At 38.7% G+C, this 24,058-nt stretch overlaps 3 protein-coding genes and 2 non-coding genes across 7 annotated transcripts in view; 3 read left to right on the top strand and 2 right to left on the bottom strand.

The window, feature by feature from the left end:
- The window catches only part of LOC135109655 (WASH complex subunit 3-like), a 52,536-nt gene extending 36,325 nt beyond the window's left edge, over positions 1–16,211 (top strand). Inside the window, exons 3-6 of the mRNA XM_064021171.1 lie at positions 1–87; positions 4,923–5,087; positions 11,209–11,576; positions 13,578–16,211. The exon at positions 1–87 is cut by the window's left edge and continues 75 nt beyond it. Of these exons, the coding sequence (XP_063877241.1) occupies positions 46–87; positions 4,923–5,087; positions 11,209–11,576; positions 13,578–13,668 (666 nt within the window). The 5' untranslated portion in view covers positions 1–45 and the 3' untranslated portion in view covers positions 13,669–16,211. The remainder of the gene's footprint in view (positions 88–4,922; positions 5,088–11,208; positions 11,577–13,577) is intronic.
- Positions 8,896–8,968, bottom strand: Trnaa-agc (transfer RNA alanine (anticodon AGC)). The gene has a single exon. It is a non-coding gene; the product is annotated as a tRNA-Ala (tRNA).
- On the top strand, positions 9,274–9,346 carry Trnak-cuu (transfer RNA lysine (anticodon CUU)). Its single transcript has one exon. It is a non-coding gene; the product is annotated as a tRNA-Lys (tRNA).
- LOC135109657 (large ribosomal subunit protein eL42-like) lies at positions 15,526–20,689 on the bottom strand. 2 transcript variants are annotated; one of them, XM_064021175.1, is made up of 4 exons: positions 20,530–20,689; positions 17,896–17,982; positions 16,058–16,144; positions 15,526–15,694 (listed from the first exon to the last, which is right to left on the bottom strand). In XM_064021175.1, exons 1-4 carry the CDS (start codon positions 20,530–20,532, stop codon positions 15,557–15,559), a joined length of 315 nt encoding a protein of 104 aa, XP_063877245.1. In that variant the 5' UTR covers positions 20,533–20,689; the 3' UTR covers positions 15,526–15,556. The 2 variants fall into 2 exon arrangements, with proteins under 2 accessions (XP_063877245.1, XP_063877244.1); XM_064021174.1 differs by lacking the exon at positions 20,530–20,689 and adding an exon at positions 20,288–20,509.
- Positions 20,690–20,845: 156 nt separating this feature from the next.
- Positions 20,846–23,937, top strand: LOC135109659 (glutamic acid-rich protein-like). Of its 2 annotated transcripts, none has more exons than XM_064021179.1 (3): positions 20,846–21,012; positions 22,831–22,960; positions 23,111–23,937. In XM_064021179.1, exons 1-3 carry the CDS (start codon positions 20,941–20,943, stop codon positions 23,179–23,181), a joined length of 273 nt encoding a protein of 90 aa, XP_063877249.1. In that variant the 5' UTR covers positions 20,846–20,940; the 3' UTR covers positions 23,182–23,937. The 2 variants fall into 2 exon arrangements, with proteins under 2 accessions (XP_063877249.1, XP_063877248.1); XM_064021178.1 differs by having other exon boundaries at positions 23,108–23,937.
- The last annotated feature ends 121 nt before the right edge of the window (positions 23,938–24,058 follow it).

Raw genomic sequence — 24,058 nt, 5'->3', positions numbered from 1 at the left:
TGCTGCTACCCGAGCGACGCCCACCTGCAACCCTCCTCCCTCATCATGGACACCTCTGTTGTCACCCCAAATGTGGACTTTTCAAAGGTGTGTCAAGACCTTTCGTGAAGCACAATCCTGTTTTCATCACCACACACAGCACCGTCCTGTAGTTCACCACGTAAATAGTGTTGCGTTTGGTCTGCATCACGGACAGCTGTCACTCGTGATTGCGTGTATCCCTAGGAGGGCCTATGGCTGTGACTGGCCATAATCTTTGCTGAGAGTTAGAAGAACTGGCGTCAAGCCAGTATGTGTGTATTTCTTGATAAGAAGTTCGCAACCCCGCAAACCCCTCAAACAAGCTTGGGGGCCTGTGGGGAATCGGGGGTTTTGGGTAGAAGAAAAATAAGTGAAATATGGGAGTTCAAAAATCTAAGAAAATTTACCCTAATATTTTGAATTTCCCTAACCTAACCTAACCTAGCCAGGGGGACTGCGCCCCCATGGACCTCTCCACTAGGACATTAACCTAACTTAGCATAATCTAACTTAATGAGGGACCTCATAAATTATACCATTATACTTTACTAGTGTGGTGTAGAGATTCCCTGGCGGCTTCATTAATAAACACATGGAACCTCTTCTTTACGTTTATATATCACATCTTAAACATTGGTGTTGCTAAATATCCCAAATAGTGACATTTTTTCCTCCTGAACACTGACACTGTCCGCTTCACCTCCCTCCATTGGGTAGACATATTAACAAATGACAGTGAGTCTCAATCAGAGTGCCTGACACATCTCTAAAACAAACGAAAAGTATAACTGAACTTACCATGGAAAGTCGCAATTGGTAGCCTCATGAATGGCCTCATGAGTGGCAGCGCATGATTGGAAGGATCAGCTGTATAGATACCATGAAATCCTAATATGCTGCTACCCCCTGATCCCAGTTATAAACAAAAGAAAATCATAACATTATTTACTCAGCTGGTGCAGAGCTTGCTGAAATTAGAAACTGTCGAATTTCTCCACACTCTCAAATGCTATTACAGCCATACTAGACACATACCTCAATTTTTTTTTAATGTTTACAGCAAGGTCACGGAGCCTTCTACACAAGATGTGAGTTTTGTGCTTGTATCTAACATGGATGTGATATCCAGATTAACCTTGTGTGAGACACCCTCCTGTACTACTGGGAAATTAGGGAGTTATTCCACTTATCAGGTATAATCTAGGTCAAAATGTTTCCACTACTGAATTTCAACCACACCACCACCTTCTACAATACCAAAGACTGTATTGCCTTACACCCTACAGTGCAGGGAATGGATGGTTTAGTAGCTCTCCCTTAGACTTTATGACTAGATCACTATTATCAGTGAAGATGTAATAAGACAACTAGTGGTCTTTAGTAATGTGGTGATGATATGTTCAAAGTAGATATGGATACTTGATAAAATTTGAACTCCAATTTTGTATTAACAGTTCTTTAGAGGGAATGGAATTCCTACCACTACCTCTACAGAATAAGTACAATGGTAACATGCAGACAGAATGACAGCCAGTGGACATGATGGCCACTCCCAATGACTGTCTATGCAGGATGGGTCACTCAGTCATAGCTAGGGGTTACCCATAACAAGAGTTGTCATACACCACAATACACAATTCTAAATTGACTAACATTATATACAAAAGTTCACTGCTATAGAAAATTTATCGCTGAAGGAAGTAATTTCCAGGTAGCAGCTATTAGATTGAAAATAGAAATATCTCACTGTTCACCTTCACTGAAGCTAAGTCCACATGCTTGCACAGAGGCTGAATCTACAATGTTGTAGTTGTTTCTTATGTTATTAAGATCAGGTTATCATTTTGGTTGTCAGGTTGTGTGTGGTGATTTAATTTATTTTGCTGGTTGCCATAAGATATCACCTCACCTCCATGGTGCAGTTGTTAATACACCTGACTGAATCTGTAGGCCTTGGTTTAAACCTGGGCTGGGATATTTGGCACATTGCTCATCCAGTTGTTCATCCTTTCCATGGGTTGAAAAAACCTGGGGAAGGTAAACTGTTGAAACTCAGATATCACAAAGGTCCTGTTTCCTGCGATAAGGGATATCATTCACCTCAGGGTCAAATGCCAGTGACAAGATGAACACCAAGGCCTCACTATAGTGTATGCCCCCAACTTTACTTTATCATAGAAATGTTTATTCAGGGGTAGAAGCTTTATCTGTTTAGCCATTTTATTTAGAATTATCTCTCAAGTGATGTGAGAAGCTCACTATTTGTGGTTTGCCATCTGTCACTTTTCACACTTATGTATGATATTCACTAATAACAATAATAAAAGATTTCGGATCACCTGAAGATCCGCTACCCCACAGGGATCACCTGAAGATCCGCCACCCCAGATTGCTTCACCTGAAGATCCACCACCCCAGATTGTCTCACCTGAAGATCCGCCACCCCAGACCCTCTCACATGGTTAGGTTAGGTTAGGTTAGCCTAACCTAACCTAACCTAACCTAACCTAACAACATGAATGCATTAAAAAACTGAGTGGATATAAAAAATGCAGAAAAAAGTTTACTTCATTAAAAGTATGGGATCACCTGAAGATCCACCACCCCAGATTGTCTCACCTGAAGATCTGCCACCCCGAGTGCGGCTGGGGTGGCGGATCTTCAGGTGATCCAAGATTTCTTTCCTTCCCTCTCTTTGAGTCTTGGTGGGAAATGTAAAGAAACACTGCATGTCCAGTTAATTAATCTCAAAATTATATTGAGCCCACTTATGCCTCACATTTTACTTTGCATATTTTTCAAGTATATTTTTTTAGGTTAAAGTGAGTTGCCTGTACAGTCATTTTCTTGTATGTCCCCACCAGTAAATTTTTTATGCCATATGTATTTTCTGACAATTTAAGTACACTGGTGTACTTGGCTTGCAACCATATTTCATTCTAAAAATGCCATTGGAAGCAAGAAACAATTGGACACCAAAACTTTGCTTTAAAAATAAAATGAATAAATAAATAGATAAAATAAATAAATAAATAAATTATCACTCAGAAGTGCAGTAAAACACATATAAACAGTCTTTTACCTTACAATTTATACCATAGAGTTTACTATTAGCAAATATACCAACAGTCACAAATTAATTATAGATTTTATACTTACTCAAGTGAGAAGTTGGTCGCATTCCAGGGTAGTTGTTATAAGCAAAAGAAAAAAAAGAATTCGGGGTGGTCAGATGTATGTGGTCATGTATGCTGTATGCTGAGTACCCCACTGTACTAATGAAATGATTAATTTTATCCTTCATTTCCATAGCAAATGTTTCTTTTTCTGATTTATTCTCCATATTTTTCAAGTCAACAATCTTGGGAAACCTGTGAGAAATTTTCTTCCATATCTCATCATAGAGATATGGAATCAAGTAATCTTCATTTGAAATAAGGTTAAAAAATCAACAAAGCACCAAAAAAATCTACTGAAAACATGTTGTACACTGACAGCAGCATATGTGGCAATAGGAACTATAGTAATGTTGCCAACAATTCCTTAACTTAGGATGGTCCAACTTTGACACTGTGGGTCATTTTTGCGCTAAACTTAAAAGTTGAGGGCCACTGATAGTAGTGTTTTCCATGTTATAGAGATAACCATTATATTAATATGAGTGTTTGGTGGCCACAAAGAATCAACTCATAGGCAACTCATCACCCACAGACCCACAGTTAGGCCACACTGCTTTAGAGTGCCCAGGAGTTTAAAGTAAAGTAAAGACGGAGACACATTACAGCTATATGTGGTGTCAGTGCTTATCTCTATTGTTGTTATTATTATTATTATTATTATTATTATTATTATTATTATTTCATTTTGGAAAAAAATATGTACCAAAGATAACCTAAAATCTGGATGGCCTTCCATGTTAGTAAACAACAGTGACAATGATTGAGAAATTGTGTGCTGTGATCTGTGAAGAATGTTCCCTGACTGTCTTTGAGAAATAGATATTTGTTATAGTTTGTGCTGCATGATTTTAACCAAAAAGCTATAGATGCATTGTATTGCTATGTAAATTGTGCTGCATGTACTGACAGATGTATGTCTTTGATAATCAAAACAGAACTGACAGATGTATGTCTTTGATAATCAAAACAGAATAATACTGATCACTTAGGGTTGGAACAGCATTGTTTTGACCAAATAAAATAATCATGATAAATAAGTAAATAAAAGATTAGAGTTGCCAAAATGTGATGACTTTGATTATCTTTATTGAATGAAAGGGCATCATTCATCATGAGTTTGTTCCTCATGATCTGGCAGTCAGTAGTGAATTTTATTTTAAGAACCTTAACAAGCAACCTTAGCAAGACAGTGCAAAGGACAGAGCATGAGCTGTGAACAAACAAAACATGGATACTAAAGGTTGATGATGCACTGGTGACATGTCACCATTATGCATCCTTTTTTGTAAAACAAACATTTATCTCCCAGCTCCCAAACCCTGTGGTAGTGTGAGTTGAATTGAGGACATTCACATCACACCACATTGTATAGTTGTGGAATCCAAGTCTCAGGCATGGCAATGCAGATGGACAAGCCTCTTAATTTGTAGCCCATGTTCACCAAACAGAAAGATGGTATGGGATGTAAACCGAGAGAGAGAGAGAGACCCTGCTGTCACACATGTGGAGTGTGAGTGGTCTCAGTTCTACCCAAAAATCAGTCTCTGAAAAGCTTTAAGCTCTTTCTGTAGGTCGGGGAATGATTGGCTGGATGACCAGCAAATGACCATAAGTGAATGACATTGTCAACCAAAAGATTAAAATCAGCATGATATGAGAATGCAACCATGAATTACCTATTTCCAGTAAAATGAGATTAACATTCTGCCTTATTTTTGTCAGGTAGAGGCTATCAACCAGAAGAGGACACTGGCCTTCATCAACCATTGGGTGTTACATACAGTGGCCTTCCTCAACCAGTTCTCTGCCATGTGTGAAGAGAGACTCATTGCCTTGGATACCAAGCTTCGTCGTGCTGATCACACTCTGGCCATCCTTGAAGCTAAGGTGAGACAGCAATATGCAGTATGCCTACAAATCACAGTACTGTGTGAGCCTTTCCATGATGTTAATACATATTGCTCTCTGTTCTATGAATTTTACTACTTTATGTACTTATCTGTTTGTTTTGTCTATTCCCATCCGATTTTCTTCACCACTTTTGAAAGTAGGACATTTATGTACTTGGCAAGACAGCATCCACAACAAAAATAAGTTCCAATGTATGCATTATCCTTTTTTCTAAAAGCCAATATTTCATTATAGTACAGTAATCCCTTGATAAATTAAAACTATTATGCTAAATTTCAAATAAAGTGAACCTTCAGGCACTACCAAATAACTTTTGATTGACTAAACAAAAGTGAATTTTAAAAGATGAACTGTTCATTGGTGAGAGACAAAGACAGGGGTGAGTGATTAAGAGGCTATTTCACAGTTGCTTCCTGTTGTTGTGATCATTACCAATGAATGGTGATGTCCAACAACAAATCTGATTTCACAGACGTTTCTCACGGCATTATTTTGATCCTTACCAGAAATTGGTACCTTTGGTAATGCTGGCTTGGGAGCTGCTGGGCCTCCCCAATGGAGCTTACCAATGCATTTATTTCTTGCAAATATCACAAGTTCTTATCCTTTTGTATTATTTCCTGAATTGTATATTAAGATTATTTAACAATACAACATTTTGTAGGCATTTGTAAATGTACAACATTTTTTGTAGGCATTTGTAAATGTACAACATTTTTGTAGTAATATAAAGTTTAAGAAGAATTTGGATGCTGGCGTGAACTCACTTCACCAGCTGATGAAAACTTCTCTACCTGCCACCCTTATTTCATCTGTTATGCCTCCTTGGTTTAAATTTGTAATAATCCTTACATATGCATAGGGTATATGGAATTTGTCACCTAAGAGAAATGTTAGATAATACTAAAATAACTATAATTTCCATCAGAAGGCTAGGCTTGCTTCTGCTAGGCTAGGTTTAGATTAATTCAGTTCATTAATTTAATTGCTAATCCTTTCAAAGGGTAGATCATTATTTAAAAAAAAAGCATCATATTTTGCTTAGAAATAAATAATCACTGTCTCAAAATTAGTAGTTTAGGGCTATTTACATAAAACCCAGAATATTTTAGTCTAACATTGTATATGTACAGCACTGAGGAAGAGAGAAATAGATGATTTATTATGTGCCTGGTTGGCATACACAGAGTTTGGCAGATGTTAGACAGATATTCAAAGGGAAGAATTTAAATCACAAAATCTAACCATGTTTGCAGTAGATGGATATGGCATGTTGATGATGTATTTCAGTGCATTTCAATTTTCCATGTCTTTCTCTTTCTCTTTTATTGCTGGTGTGGTCAGTTCTTTTGTCATGAATTGATTCATTTTGTTTAATAATGGGGCTCCAGCATACCAACATTACCGTATCAGAGGTATTCGTTTTGTTATGATCATTACCAGGTTGGGGATCACTGAAACCATGAAAAAAATTACTGTGAAATCAGATCAAGATGTTGGTAATGCCTGTTACCAGGTTGGTAAGGCTCTCATTACCAAGCGACTGAAATCATCCCTAAGATATCAGCTTTTGCTAACCAAGGTCATTGGATGCAAAGGGAAGTTTGGTACAAGACAAATGGTGATTGCTCACACTCTGCCAGTCTGCTCAGCTTGTGGCTGGCTATTGGTGTGTGCAGATGTTTGTACACACAGACACCCAGATGTCTGCAGATTTTTATATTTTGTACAGTATGGTACAGTAATACGGTACACTGCATTAGTTAAACATACCGTATCATACACAATACAGTACAGGACCAAATATGCCTTAATATACTAAGCAAAGTTTAGTGTTAACAGTGGCCACCAGACCCCTTGGAAAGCATGAACTATCAAGTAAACCAAACATCTTCCTTCTTAGGTCATTCTGTTTATCTACAGATTTCTGTATTGCACTTAGCTCACTCAATCATTCCACTTTTTTATATACTTATATGATCAACATTCTTTGTTGAAATTAATAAAGTAATTTAGTCCCAGTTTTACTCTCTCTCTGAAGGTGTAGTGACCAGAAGTATAGAGACCCCCCAAAATAATCTTAGGATCTGATGATTGTCATGGTCCTGTCATGCAAGGCATTGCATTGTTTTCCCAATCAGTAGTTTGACTCACTGGTCAGGCGAAGGCCTCTTGTGACTAGAGATTTATCTTGCCTTCAGATGAATTTCTCATTTTTTCAATGAAGGGACCACAGCAGGCATTATATTGGTGACAGTGGTAAAGATCTCTAATTAGTAATGGTGTAATAGCAAAAACCTCAGTCTTATGTAAAATGGTAAATCTAATTTTAGTGATCCAAACACAGAAGCCCCAAAATTCCACTTGAGCATGGGGTGCACCTTATTGGTCAGTCTTTAATGTGCTGAGGTTTCATGCTCATGTCACCCTGGTTTACAGTGAAAAATAATGTGTTCATGGTATAAGGGAAACTGAAACACCAGAAACTGATCTAAATGGAGGGAGGAAGCTGTGTAGTGACTGGGAGTGCAGATTCCAGGTTTTGGGACTATTATGGCCCCACTGTGTAAGGCACTGCCCTTGTGTTCTCCCACTTAGGGGTTCAATCCTTGGCCTGGGAAAGGCCACTAATGGCTAAAGATTTGTCTCACCTCCAGATCAATTTATCATGTGTTTGTAAAATATCAAGGGGGACATTACAAATGTAAAATATCAAGGGGGACATTACAAAGATAAAATATCAAAAGATTATCTTCACAAGAATGAAATACAGAAATGAGAAATCTTTTGCTGTACAGCAGGAGCCCATGGAGTAAGATCAGTGAACATAACATAAAGGGAGCTGGGAGAAGCCAATTGGTCTAAGTATGGCAGCTATGCCCTGTATATTACATATGTGCATACCTCTGTGTATCTACCTGTTATCTACAATATGACTGGATTTTTTGCACTTCCAGGTGATGTTATTTCAGTCAGTGAGTTCATCAATCCATATCTATAAATTTGTCTAGCCTTGCCTTAAAACCCTATTGAGACTGGACATTATGAAGGCAACCTCATTCATCTTACTTTTGTTTTTTTTTTTTTTTTTTTTTTTTTTTGTGTGTGTGTGTGTGTGTGTGTGTGTGTGTGTGTGTGAACATTGCCCTCCACCCTGTAAAGTACCTGTGCTCTCCACCTCCTCCCCAAAGACTGTATTTCAATAATTGCTTTGAGACTGTGTAAATAGACCAAGATATATGACTATCAGCATGCAGTGGTTAACCAGTTTTGTGTTCTGCACCCCTTTCACAACATCTCAATGTCATTTATGTCATTGAGACAAAAGGTGCATTCAAATTTAAAATGCATAGTATTATGTATTATGAATGCAGCAGGTAGCTGAGCATACCTACATTTTTTTTGGCCCTCCTTGCGAAGCCAAACGACATTAAAACCTTCCATCAGTGAGTCTTCTAATCTGTGTTCACAATTCCTACTTGAGAATTCCTGACCAATGAATATCAGGTTCTGATGAACAGTGACAACATCCAAGATATTCATGTAACATAAGCAAATTATTCTCTCGTTCTGCGGCACTTGTAGAACGGTGCACAGGTTTGAATGCTGAAAATAAGGAAGTTACTCTTTAAACTAGCTTTGTTTACAGAGAACGATTTGTTTTCAATTGTTCGGGAATTGTATATTTGCGCATTGCAGCGTAGATAATCGTATTATTTATTGCACTCATACTTCTGTGCGTGAAGTGATGGTCCAGATATCAACAAATAAAAAAAACTTTAAGTGGAGATGCGGGGCATCGATCCCCGTACCTCCCGCATGCTAAGCGGGCGCTCTACCATCTGAGCTACATCCCCTCACCGAAAGAAACTTGAAAATTCTTATTTTTCTATAGGTACTCCAATAATTTTCGTGTATTAAATTTTGAGTTGAAACAGAAATTGTAATAACATGCATGACCCACTCAGTAGGTTATTTTACTTTGAATGTCAACTCCACTCATTACATAGCTACCTACCACAACGCAAGTTACAAATGCATTATGATTAAATGAATTATGACTATGTTGCATAATATTATTTCAAGTAGTACAGTAACATGGTGCATAATATAAACACAGCCTGGCATGCTCACTCTTCAGACATCGCCTTTCGCTTTCATTGCCCGGCTAGCTCAGTCGGTAGAGCACGAGACTCTTAATCTCGGGGTCGTGGGTTCGAGCCCCACGTTGGGCGATTCTTTTTTTTTCTCTCTCTCTTTCTCTCTCTCTCTCTCTTATTATCACCGTTTTCATTTTATTGCCCTAATTAATTCATTAGTCTTTTACTTTTTTTTCTTTCTTCGTATCATGATAAGTATTGGTAACCCATCAGTTATAGACAGCATACAAAAGGAAATGTCTTCATGGGCTCCTGTGTGACTCACTAATATGACGACCCTGCACGATCGTATCAGCTACTTGGCTCTACGTGTATTGTGCCAGCCTTACGCCAGCGCTCACCGTTGAGTACAGCACAATTTTACCTTATTAGGGACAGGCATGCTGTAATGTAGTTTTGTTTATACCCCAATCGCTTGAAGTTCTTTTCAACACACACACACACACACACACACACACACACTAAATGCGGTCTCTTAAGAAAATGTTAGTCAAGTTAGTTCATGTCATGTTCATGTCAGAACTGTAGTTATTTGTGTCCAATTTGTTAATTAAATAATTGAGTTTTGAGACATTTGAGGTTCTCTGCCTTTGGATGTTGCATGAAACTTGTTTATAAAATTCTATGATGATATGCAGATGTAACTTGTACTGAAGAGTCATTAATGTAAGTATGGTAGATACTAAGCTGAAGTAAATCAGTAATTGATGCTGAGGCGGTATTCCATGGAACTCCTCAACTAGTGATGTGAGAAGAGCAGTGACGATCTACAACATTGGCAATTGATTGGCCAGAAAAAGAAGTTGAGATTAAAATGGAGATGAGTTAAAGTTGTAGGAAGATAGTTTGGAAACTAAAGATTTCTACTCAACTATCAAAAAGTTTCCTTAATATTTAAAAGCTAAAAAGAAATACCAATTCATTACAGAGATCGCTATCATTGACATGGATGCTTACATTTCACATCTTCCTCTCATTCTAAAATTAAACTCTGGTTCACCTTGTCCTACCTCTTAGGTCTTATGTAGAAGCATCTAATCACTTACCATCATCTGAAGTTCCTTTCATTTATCTTTCCACCCAAATTATGTTAAGTTTCTTGTAGTCAGCCTGGTTGGTTTTAGCCATATAACCATTCCCAGGGTATGGAGTGAAGAGTCTTAGAATTCTATGCATGTCATAAAAGAAGACTAAAAAAGATTATGCAAGGGGACTGAGGGACACCCTCTGTATGGTTGTTCCAGCGATGAGAGAAGTTGTAGGTAGAAGAGGGATGATTCACCTTTCACCAAACTCTGATGTAAGTAGACACCTTGTTTAAGGGAGACATCATCCTGGTATATGTATAGATAGATTGCTATTAGCCAAGGTTGCCCTTCCCTAAATGTAGGATATGCGCTGTGCATAGAGCCTCATCTTCCATTGGGGACCACATTTTGCACGAGGGAACACATTTGCTCATATGAATGTGTAAATGTGCTACTGTGAGGTGCATGTAGAGCATCAAATCAGCTCAAGGAAAGAGAGAAAAGAGACCTGTAATCTGACTGTGCATGCATTGCTGCAATGGTTGACAGCACTCAACATCTGACCAATCAGAGGGGTGTACCAGCAGGCACTTGCAGAGCTGCAGCAAGTGAAGAGATGTCAACATGTTGTCCAAAAGACATCACGAGTCAGGAGTGAGCAAGAGAAAAAAAGGCAAAACAAGAGCCAAACTATTGTATCTATATTTTCATTACATTTGTTACTACTAATAAAGGTTGTTAAGTTAAACGGCATGTTGTTATATGGTCATTTTGTACATATGATACATTTGGGATGGGGAGAGGGGGTGGGAGGCTCCAGATAGAATTTTACTTAAGGCCCAAATTTGGGCGGGCGACCCTGCTGTTAGCTACATATTATTTCTGCTATTTTTATTATTGGATCCACAGCTTAGTTCTGTGCCAGATCTTGAAAGAGTGGTTGCTCCAGCTGCTGGCAGTAGTCAAGAAGCTCCAAGTGGAACCACCACCACCGTCACTGCCACTTCCGTTTCTGCTGTTGCCTCACCTGGTGGTGAGAATTTGGCTGCTGTCCCTAAAGAGGATGCAGCTACCCCCAACCCAACAGCAGCCAGAGATAAAACAACAGAACCAGATGGTGAAGACGTGGTGGACGAGGCAGCATCTCTGCCAGCCACCAAGCCGATATGTGAAGACCCAAGATATGCACAGTATTTCAAGATGCTAAAGATGGGTGTCCCAGATCCTGCTATACGTATGAAGATGTCCAGTGAAGGGGTTGATCCATCACTGCTTGAGTAAGTGTTTTCATATACATTGCTCTTTAAGTCATAGTGTTCTTTAAGTTTAGTATTCTCTGGGTTCATATTAAGAAAGTAAAATATTTGCAAAAAATTTATTTATTGCTCCTCATGCAGTGGTCTCCTTTCTTTTAGTAGAGCAGTGTTTCCCAACCTGGGCATTATATGACATTTATTTAAGAGGCCAATGAATTTGGGAAAATGATAAAACAGTGTTATGCTGCAAGAGGGCATAAAAGATTATATACCAGGGATCAGCAAGTTCTGCAACATGTGGTGGTAGCTGCATACCAGCTAAATGTTTTTAAATATAAAAGTTATTGACATGTGTATGTTATATGTAATGTTTGCATAGGTGTTTAAATTGTATACAATATCTTGAATCAACTACTGTCAGTTCTCCTCTTACATGATAATTTTCTCTGCAACACTGTCGCATTAGAGAAATATGGTAGAAGGACTCTTGAAACACCCTATTTCCTCCTGCACCCTCACTAAGTCCCCTTTTTGAGCCCATTAATGGCAAAGTTTTGGCACCAGAAATACAATGTGGATGCTTGATTCATTTACCTTAAAGGCCCTCCTTATCACTGTCTTCCATCCAGCTTCCTGTTTACTCACTGTTCTGGTCCTTGAAATGATGATTTGATACACCTGCTTTTGTGAAAAAGAGTTGTTCAGCTTGAAGAGTGACTTGCAAGTGTTATTTCACTATTATTACTGAGCGAGCTGCTGAGAGGTGGCAGTGGGCAGGTAAGTGTTTTGAATGTGAAAAGTTGCACTATAGTGGATCTTGGTCATGTAAGAAGGCCCAAAGTAATATTAAAGTTATACTTGGCGTTGATCAGACCTCTTCTAGACTACACTGTGCAGTTCTGGTCCTCACATTACAGGAAGGATATAGGTGTATTGGAATTAGTACAAAAAAGAATGACTAAATAGATACAGGGGATGAGGAGTATTCCTTACGAGGTGAGATTGAAGGTGTTAAATGTACATTCTTTAGAGAGACGTAGGTTAAGAGGGGACCTGATAGAAGTCTTTAAGTGGTATAAGGGTTATAACAAGGGGGACGTAAGTTAAATTCTTAGGATCAGCAACCAGGATAGAACAAGAAATAACAGGTTCAAGCTTGAAAAATTTATGTTTACAAGAGATAGGAAGAAATTGGTTCTCAAATAGAGTGGTAGACGCGTGGAATGGACTCAGTAATCATGTTGTTAGTGCTAAGACATTAGGGAGCTTTAAGAGAAGATTAGATGGGTTTATGGATGGGGATGATAGGTGGAAATAGGTTGATATATTTCATACAGGGACTGTCATGTGTAAGCCTTGTCGCTTCTTGCAGCTTCCCTTATGTTCTTCTTATGTTCTTAAGAAGAGTTTTCTGCATTTTTAGGCCATGTTAGATGAAAATTGCATAATAAGAGGATTGACTGCACATTGAAAAATTATTACATTGTGTTCATTGTAATTAATGAAAAATCATGTTATTTTTTGACATTGTAATGAGTTTTCAAAATTACTTGGTATGTCATATTATGTGCCAAGTGTGCTGACCCCTGCTATATAACATGTTAAATTGGGTAGTAACCTGAAAAAAGGGTAAAACCACTGCCTTAAAGGCTTGTAGACTAAGATACAAGTCTTGGCTGTCCCCTTTACTCAGGGATGTTTGCCTAATAAACACATTGATCATGGAGTACTGAAGTAAATAAGTACAAACCAAGTGTTTAACACAGTCTAGGCTGGCACAGATGATAGTCAACCAGCACATTTTTTTATGCTTCCTTCCAAGTTGATCACATGAGTTAATGTCTAGAAAGATGTGGATAAGATGCAGTTGTTTAAAATTGAGTTCTTTAAAATGTGCTTGTTTTATTGTTATTTCAAGTGTTGCGAACTTATCCTCATTATAAAAGATGGATTTATTTGTTATGAAGATTCATAACTTTGTATTTGCAATTTTGCATGAACTAAAGCTAATTACTGTTTCAGTGATCCCAATGCACCTGCTCCACCTGGGCCGTCCACTGCCAAGGCAAGCCATGACTCTGACTCAGATTCAGATTCTTCATGGAGTGATTAGTATTATGTAAGCGCAGTGGAGTGTCAAGACAATTTCAGAAGCTAATTGAACTCCAGGGTTTCTGTGAGTCTGAAGTTATTTTAATATTTGTAGTCAAAGTATTAGCTGGGTGCTGGGGTTTGTAGAATTGTGCTGAAACAGACTAAAGATGGTGTGCTGTGTAGCCTGTTTCTTGTTAGTAAAACAGATAAATTATTTTGGCTTACTTTAAACAATTGAAAGCATCATTCTTGATTATTTGCTGGCATGTAAACCCCCAACCCTCCTTTTTTAAGAGTGCTTTCCCTGCAGTTATGACTGAGAGCAATTTTTAATCTTTTGCTTTGGTGTCATCAGCCAACTTTAGCCATGCATATCTTCCAACACTATAAAATTAATAGTAGTTTCCTAACAGTGCAAAGTGTTTATGCTGACAGCACTGTGTAACATTTAATGAACTATATCCAATGTCTGCATGACTGTCTCTTCTGAAACAAATGCGTCACTGAAATGGTGAAACATTATCTATGTACCAGGCTGGTATCCCTGCTGCAACATACTTTTTCAACCAATGGAAACATTATTTTGTATTTTGAGAAATTATGTAATACTTAAATCATAAACATGCTGAAACTGAAGTTTACTGAAAATTAGTAAAATAATTAAATATCAAAACTTTACAAATCTGTTCACATTAACAATTCTACTTAAAGAATTTTATGACCACTGTAAGTGCATAATTTGCCTTTTTTTTTTTTTTTTTTTTTTTGGGGGGGGGGTTATCATTGTAAACATTTAAGTACATGTTGTCACCCATACATTTATTCCCAAGATCAAGAAAAGCCTCACAAAAAAAAAAAAAAAATAATAATAATAATACCTAGTTGTCACAAATCAGTGCCTAGTGCTCAGCTAACTCATCTTGAGGAACTTCACCAATCAGTTGAAATCCCAACTTCTTATTTTATCTGATTATATGGAAGATTAAAGGTTAGGCCTGTCCACATGATTGAAGTGTCCGACAGTCTTTGCCCATTTATTGGGCAAGGCTCGTGCATTGTCATTTTCACAAGTGCTGGAGGGCGAGTCAAACTAGGCAGATAGTCTTATCTGATTTCTCTTGAGCACAGGCATGGGCATTCCATTGGTTTTTCCAAATAACAGAAATTAAGCAAGTGCTTGTCAGGCAGTGCTCAGTCATGTTGATGGGGCCAAAGACAGTAGAGTATTGACTAAGGAAATAGTATTTACTCCTACAAAGATGCAAGATAATTAGCAAAATCTGTGATATTTTCAGTTATTGTTGATTCATTGTTAAACTGTTGAAGCATTTTAATTTAGTAATTTGAGATAGATTGTACCAGACTACAGTAGATACCAACACTGCAGCTCTTGTATTAATGATGAAAACTGATGTGTGTGAATTATATGAGGGGAAACTAAATCTTACAAGTAGAGCAATACAATGAAGAGGTTTTGTACTGGATCAGTATGTTATCTCAGGCATAGCATATTAAGCTCTGCAAATGTGCCTTAAATGCAACACAAATACTGTACATTTTGTTACTCTATTTATCTTAAGAACAGCATTAAATGTGCTGGTTACAAGTATTGATTTACATGTAAATTATGTTAATTAATGATTAATATGGATTACCTCTTATTCTGGTTTCTTATAATCCAGTGTTTCTTTATGATGATGCATTTGATCTAGTCACTGAATATTGTACATAACTGTTTATTGTGTGCAGTAGAATTGTGGAAACTTTACACTGGGCTCAGTGGTGTTTCTACTTCCTTTGCACATTGTCTTCCATTCTTTCTAAAATTGTCATCTAAAAATACTTATGCATAAAGGTTGAAGCAAAAGACAAGGGCAACATTTTTTTTTTTACTTGAAAGTGACAGATTAGAACTGGATCATCATTCCCTTCCTCTTCTTGTCACCACCCAACTCAAAATGTTTGCATCTCTTCAGGGGAATCTGGGTCTTGATTCTGCACTTGTTGCATTCCATCTTCAAAACAATCTTCTTTGTAGTCTTTGCCTGAAAGTCAAAGTTAGAATTTTACTTACATATGGAAAGACTTTCATAGCAAGTTTTAAAGCATAAAGCTGCAAAAACCCAATGTATTTATACACAGCAGTCTTTGTTAAACACATAAACATATGAGTAACCAGATTAACTTCTTATTCTTTGTCTGCACTAACAACCTGTCATCTTTTACCCTATATGAAAAACCAACTTCTTACCTCTTTAAAAAATGTAACTTTATGAAACCTGAATCTGTTGCTCCCTCTATCTTATCCTGACTACTAAACCTTTGAATCCCTACCTCCTTGCAAGACTTTACACCACCAACAATGTACTTATATCCACCAGAACAGTTTCTTGGTAACTCAAACCTACCTTCTTCCTGAAGATAGGCTTTGACTGGCCACCATATCCAGACTGCTTCCTGTCGTAGCGCCTGCGGCCCTGGGCATATGTGCGCTCCTGTAAGATAAAGGCAAAAATGTTAGATTCTTCTTGATGTGACTGCAGTGAAGAAACAAACATCTATGAAGGCATTTTGTTTCCACCTTGTTGCACCCTGTTATGGTCAAACACACCAGGTTCGTGACACTGTGGCCTGCTTATCTTCCTGTCACCGTTTTCCTGCTTAACACAACAGTTAAAGCAGGTAGCAAGTTGCAGGATTAATCTAGTGATTTGTAAGAGCCTCAGTGCTGTGAACTGTTCACCAAAATTCCAGTGGTGTAAAGTTGGTATGGTAGCAAGTAGCAAGTAACTACTACACATAACTGAAGAAGTTTGGGAAGGGTGAATTAGCCAAATATGAAGTGAACCACACTGAATTCAGTAAGTTGCAATAACGTCAGTTTTTAGTGAGTCAAAGATGAGCATAAGTTTCACAAAACTAATGAATTGGCGATACTGAAGTTTCCCAGAATGGGCCGACTGTTAGATAACGTGTCAGTTTCAGCCCGTTACTCAAGCTGTCTGCACATAAAGTGAGATGAATGCTGATTTATTAAGTTCTTTATTTTCCTTAAATTTAGTTGTTATATCACAATGACAATAGTACCATCATAAAGCTCATAACAAGAAAGTTTAGATGATGTGTGGTGCACACAATGCTTGTGGGAAAAGTTCTGAGCTACAAGGCCATTAACATATTTTTATCTAAATAAATAAATAAATAAATAAAAAAATATAATTACTTTTGAGTTAATTTATTATGTGATCATAATAAAGATTATTTCCCTGCGAATATATATATATATATATATATATATATATATATATATATATATATATATATATATATATATATATAGCACATGCCTACTTAATAGAAAGAAAACCACTTCTAAATCAATGTTTTGCAAGGCACTTGGTGAGGCCACAAAATGCCTGCCAACAGAATAGGTATTGGAAAGAAGACTTACAAACCCTACTGGTGTGTGAGACAGTCAAGTAAAAATATTATATATATATATATATATATATATATATATATATATATATATATATATATATATATATATATATATATATATATATGGTGATGTAAGTTTGATAACAACATCCATATTTCCTATTTTAATCAGAAAAAGAATTATGCAAAGTGTACTGCAAAAACTTGACAACTATACAGATAGGTCTGGTGTATCCTTATCAAACAATATAACACATTTGTGCAAAAAATATATTTCTCATTAAGGGAAACTAATCATATGAATTGGATGAATTTGATCAAGTGCTAAAACCTAAGGGATGCCATCAAAAAGCAATAGAATTCACTCTTTAACAGGCTAACCTCAATGTTTTGGCTTTACAATGAGCTACATCCACAGCAAGTATCTAGTTCATAAATGGAGTATGTTGCATTAATGTCATGCCATCATAGTTTTTAAGCAAGATACAACAATGGCCTCAAAAGATGACAGGCAACACTGGACCACCCATCCATATCCTCCATGGGAGCTTTAAAGCAAGACAAGTAGCAACTTATTTAATTTTTTTATTAATATTCTTTTTTACCACCTTATGGGTCATTCTATGTTAAGTGGAACATCCAGAGAATCAATATGCTATGGTGCTTCAGTATTTGCTGACAATGAAAGACTAGCAAGATGAGCCTGCCAGCATAGAGTACAAAGACAGAGGAAGAAGTGTAGGGTTGCCTCAGCATGGTCATGCCATTATAATAAGTAATTATTTCAGACAAAGAATATTCTCACCTTGGACTTCTTGTATTGAGTCACTTTGTGTGCCTGGTGCTTCTTGCACTTCCAGCAGAAAGTATTACGTGTCTTGGGAATGTTAACCTGAAATGCAGAAGGGCCAAATTAATCACTTGATACCTCCGCTAACCACAGAAGAGATTACAGTTGAAATATTACACTAAAACGTAAGTTGATGTTCTAACAGCAGCAGCCTGAAACTATACATGGAGTGTACTCCAAGTAGAACTATGGTTACCTAAATTATGTATGACACTAATGCCATGCTTTTACAGAGTCTAAGCTTCATGAAGATTACTGCACATGCTATGGGCTGGTTACAACCATAAAACAGCTTTTGTGCCATTCAAACACTTTTCCTCTCCGCAAACATTTGCTACCTTGCTATGAATCCTGGCCAGGCTCCAGTTACAAGTTTTAAAATGAACAAGAGTATGTATAGTGAGAATACACGTCAGTGACCAACACCAGTCCATAGGAAGCAAAATATATTTTCAGGATAATGATATAAACAATCAGTAATTGCTAAAAACTGTGTCAAAAGTGTGCCTGCATTTGCTCGCACTACATCAAGCAACAATCCATGGAAGTTCTGGAATGAGAGTCTGTCTGCAGCCCACTGGATGTCAGTAGTGGGCAGTTCCGCTAATCTGCTAACAGCTACTTTTCATTAGCTGGTTAGCATTTTTGCTAACTTTAGTAACTGTTAGCTAAATGTAATTGTTTCCACTAAGTTAAACTCCACTAATATAATTCATATTTTTTTCTACATTCACTTATTTTTGTCACTGCTGTGTATGATTCTGGCATTCTATAATGTTTTGGAAAGCTCTATATCTAAACTACAACATATCAAATTTTATCTCTAGATCTATTTTAAGGGTTTTGAGCCAAATACCAAACTCAAGGTAAATTCATATAATGAAAGTTATTGGTTAGCAACCAACATTAACTTCCGCTAATTTCTCCAGTAGTTTAGTGAACCTGACCTTTTTTTAATTAGCAGAAGCTAACTTTTAAGTTAGTGGTGCCCACCTTTGCTGGCTGTGTCTGTCTTTTCAGGACTCATAGCCAAACCACTGGACCTATCAAGATTAAGTTTTCATTGGTGGTTCTTCTTCAATCAGGAAGCAACATGAGTTTCCAGTTTTTTTAAGTAAGCTTGGAGTTAGGAAGGAACTTTGATTTAGAATAATGAAATATGAATTTGAAAGGAAGGAGAAGCAAAAAAAAAAAAAATTGAAATGAAAGGAGCTTGGACCAGAAATGGACATGCATTTAAGGTTCTTTAAAAGTATGTAGAAATTTGATGATTCCCTTGCTGAACAAATGGCTTAGTGTTTTAATCAGGTATCTCACCCAGACAATGCTGCATAATTCTGTAATATATATATATATATATATATATATATATATATATATATATATATATATATATATATATATATATATATATATATATATATATATATATATATAATGTAAAGGTAGATCATAGAAAAAAATTATGAAAAATACAAAGTAAATAATGACATCAGGAAGCACCACTGCAAGGCATGACTCTCATCAAGCAACATGATGCTACATCACATGCCAGGCATACAATGTCTTCATCAACCCAGTAATCATAGTTACTTCTTATTTCTTTCTTGGCTTATCCTTCCAATGCCCATTACTTATCACAATGCTACTTATGCTCTCCAGTTCAGTAATAAGTCTGTTAGTTTTCACTGAAAGGAAGCAGCCAATGAAACAGCATGTTAACTTATGAAATACTCTTACCTATCATCTATTACAGAATGGGTTGGATATAATAAGCAATCACAATCTTGACCAACGTATTGCAAGAACCTTAATATACTTAACTGCCTAACCCAAGAACTAAATTATACAGGCATTCAATTTACAATATACTCAACCCATTTACATCCATCTGCAACACAAATTGTACAGGCCTCATTTCATTACCAATCTACCAACAGATAGTAGTGGCCATATCATTACTACCCCGCATGGCCTACTTAACTGAATAAATTAAATACATAGTCATTATCTCAAAATGAGTAAGCTAAGGTTATTTCCGGGACACCCAATACCAGTGCAGCGGTTGTCAGCTCAGGAACCTGTTGATGGCCAGTGTTCATTTTAAATGTATTATCATTACGCAGTTTCAATGTTGGATATGGTCTATTTTTAGTAAGTAACTGGCGCCGCGAGCTAAATATAATGAAAGAAATGCCTCGAATGCTGTGATGGCATGAATGTAGTCACATGGTGCGATCAGCTGATCAACATTTCCTTCCTCTTCCTGGCCCAACCTTCTATTTTATCAATGCAATATGTCAGTCGCCAATCAATTAAACAACGCAGACACATAATAAAACCATACCATGTTTCTAATGGTATAAATAAGGCAGAAACTTCTCGAAATAGCCGGATACCCTGCACCAGCACCCACGTTGATGACATGTAAACAAACACAAGACATGCGAATTTCGACCTTAAAAGTAAAGTCACCGATCACATATAAATACTTGTAACTACTACAGTTCACAACTCTGAGACACTGAACTCAAGCAATATGATGTCCAGTCATCACTGCACACAATACACATGCCATCGAACACGTACCATTTTCCCAGACGCGGATTACTTTAGATTTATATTGGACTTTTGCTGCAGCACAAGTCGATCCCCTGACACGGAGCCTCAAAGGACCGGAAGAGGGTAAGTCTCGCCACCAAAACGCACCAGGCCGCGCGCCTCATAATCTTATAAACTTGCATCTTATTTATGATATTTACAACTAAAATATAAATTAGTTGAGTTTCTAATATTATTTCCGTATCATTGATGTTAAAATTGTATTGTAAATAATTGCAGAAAAGAGAATAGAAAGATATGAGAAGTGCATGTGACGTCAGAGGAGGAGCCGGGCGGCCAGCCAATCAGAGGGGAGGTGGCGGCGTGAACCGCGGCCATCAGTTGGTTTGAAATCGGTCTCGTGTGTACGTCTCGACACCACGAAGGAAAACACCCAAAATGTCGACCACGGACAAGTCTGTCGCTAACGCTGACGAACAGGTCACGAAGGGAACCAAGAGGGCTGCTGAGGTACGTCTGGGACCTGGAATTACGCTGTATTTAGTGCATTTATTTAATGTGACTTTTTTTTTCCTTGTACTTTGGGTTTTCACGCCGGGCAGCCCAGGACTTGTGTTTGCCCCGAGTGTAAGGCTGCGAGGCGGTGGGCGAGCCAGGGCAATAGTAGTGTTGCGAGGGCGTGGGTGGGCAGTGAGGTGCCCGCCGCCAGCCCGGGCATGAGGTCCAGTGTGCGGCGTGTCTCTCTAAAACATTTCATGGGACAGACGCGTGGCAAAGACCCTCCGTGTGTTGTGCATCCTCTCCTCAGCACAGTGCTACGCAGCGCCCCCGCCTGCTGATTTTCATTCCTGGACGTGGCAGTGTGTGTTTCACTAGTATTGCACTGTGTGTTGTTTTGTACTGTCAGAAATTTTTAGTATCGGAGAGTGGCGGCGGCCACGGATGGTTGGCGGTGCGAGGCTAGAAATTTCAAAGTTGGCGGGAGCGGCGGCGGGGCCCGGCGCGAGGCTAGCCGGGACCACCACCTCTTTTTGGCGCGCAACCCAACTGTACGAGTTTAATAGTGAACTTTTGATTACTGTATTCTTCATGACGCCTGCTTTGTTTGTGGCTCGAATTACTTCACTTTCGAGTCGAGTTAAAGGACGGTCACGAAAGGTTGTTGACTTCTCATTGCCACTCGTAACAGTGTTCTTGTTCATGAATGTTTCAACAGCACGAGTTGAGAGTTAGTTAAGTCTGGCAAGACTGGTGGTTGGATGCTCTCTCCTTTCGAAGAATCTTATCTGCCTACCTGATAACATTTTTAATATTTGTTGGTGCTTTCACAGTACCGAGTGGATGAATGTTAGGCGAGTCTTGTACCATTATTGAACGGATATAATGCTTGGGGGCGGAGTGGAGGCCGTTGTACGTGTTACCATTGTAGTGCCGCAGTGGAAAAACAAGATTTATTAACGCTCTTGTTAATGTCCACTCGTATTGAAGACACGTGTTTTATTTATTTTTTATTTTTTTAGGAAAAATTATATAAAGGCTTTGATAAGTGGTGTAATGAAATAGATGTAAGAGGGATACAGTAGTATCGATCCGCTTCAAGCTAGACCAGTCAGAGTGAGCTGGTGCCTTGTATTAGTTATGGCGAGTTCCCGTATCTTTCTAGAAATATCTCTTCTGTCAGGCTGTCTGTGAATGTATTGTTAGTTGTTATTATTATTTTTATTATTATTATTGTTATTATGGAGGGAATTTGTTTGAAATGCTACAGATTTGGAACGTAGGACATTGCCTCTATATTGGAGATGTAGTTTCCATCACTTCCCGAAAGCTTGTCTGAAGGACTGTCATCTTCCCGGTGAGGCCTTGGGAGGGGGAAATCATGGTGTGGGGTTACGCCCTTGTTGCTTCGCTGCCGCCACCGCTGCGACAAGGGAGACTCGCCCGTATGCCGTCGATGCTGGCGCAAGGGATTTTGGTTCTTAGAGCGGGGACGCGGCGTGGGTACCACTGCTGCCGCCGCCGCTCCCTGGGACCAAAATACTTCGCGGGCGGCTGACGGCGGGTGCGGGGGAGAGGGGGGGAGGCTACGCCGGGAGCGCTGGTCTGGCAAGGAAGAGAGGTAGGGCCCTTAGGAGCCGGGTGATAGTCCTGTAGGGGGGAAAGTACTGTGACTCTCTCTCTCTCTCTCTCTCTCTCTCTCTCTCTCTCTCTCTCTCTCTCTCTCTCTCTCTCTCTCTCTCTCTCTCTCTCTCTCTCTCTCTCTCTCTCTCTCTCATATACATACATACATACATTTCTGTTGACTAATACCGACATTCCATGTTGCAGGAGGAGACCGAAGATGCGAAGAAGCTGAAAGGAGAGGAGAATGGAGAAGAGGAGCTTGAGGAAGAGGAGGATTTGGAGGACGAGGAAGATCTAGGAGACGCTGAAGAAGAACTAGACGAGGAAGCTGAGGGTATGATCCTTACTTTATTGTATAAAAAACTATTGTATTGAAACTTTAATACTGTCGATACCTTTACTGCCAGTGACTGAAATATAGTCGTAAGTCGCCAGCAAGGCGATAGTGTCCGTTCACAATTAATGTGGTGACTTTTGACAGAAGAGGAGGAAGGCGAGGGCGAAGAAGGCGAAGGAGAAGAAGACGAGGAGGAAGAAGATGCAGAAGACGCGTAAGACAGCTGCAGTTGAAGACCGGCGATGCACCTCAAAGCCGGGGACCACCTGAGGATGCCCGGCCGGGGGGCTGAGGGCGACGGGCTGTGCTCCAGTTTTTATTATTGTATTGTATTATATTTCACGTACCTGTACAGTCAGTGTGAAAGTAGTGTGTGAGAGTGAATGATAGAAGTGCCCCTCGCCCTGCCCCCCCCGGCTCGACGGAGCTCAAGCGTCCTCAACCCAGCAGTGGCGACGCCCGCGCCCACCTGCCGCCCACCTGATCCCCGCACGCCCGTATGGGTGGTAGGGTCATGGTGCCCCGGCGCAGACAGGCAGCATGAGAAGCAGGAGGATGGGGACGCGGCACCAGCGCACCAGTCGCCAACACACCTCGTGTAGTGTCTATTTTCCATTGATACCAAAAGCAAGCAGGGCTCCCTATTTTATTTTTCTACAGTGCATCTCTTCTGAACTTATGTGTTTTGGGCAGTACAACATAATTTTCATTCTTTAATTTCATAGTGACAAGTGTCTCATTTTGTGTGAAAGTCAATAAAGCTTAAGTTGTCTGTATATGTGCTGTCTCATTTTGTGTCTTCATCCAAGTTGCGCGACCAGACGAGACTCACGCTCGGGACTGTCACCACGTTTATAATAAAACTGAAAATAGTTTTATTAACCAGAGTTTCCTTACCAACCACATGGATGGACAACAGCAGTACCTGGCATTATTTTTATGGTATTTTATTTAATAAATGACTTAGTATTTAATGTTTATATTATTGTCCTACTTGATTAGTCATGGTGTGGGAATATGGTGAGGTAAGAGGTTAGCGGGACTGCAGCTAAAGGGTTTCGAAGTCCTCTCAGTGCAGACCTCGCTAGTAAGCAG

Source organism: Scylla paramamosain, chromosome 19 (assembly GCF_035594125.1).
Source record: "Scylla paramamosain isolate STU-SP2022 chromosome 19, ASM3559412v1, whole genome shotgun sequence".
Classification (NCBI taxonomy): Eukaryota; Metazoa; Arthropoda; class Malacostraca; order Decapoda; family Portunidae; genus Scylla; species Scylla paramamosain.
The sequence above is the reverse complement of the archived record's forward strand: the minus strand, read 5'-3'. Positions and strand labels throughout refer to the sequence as shown.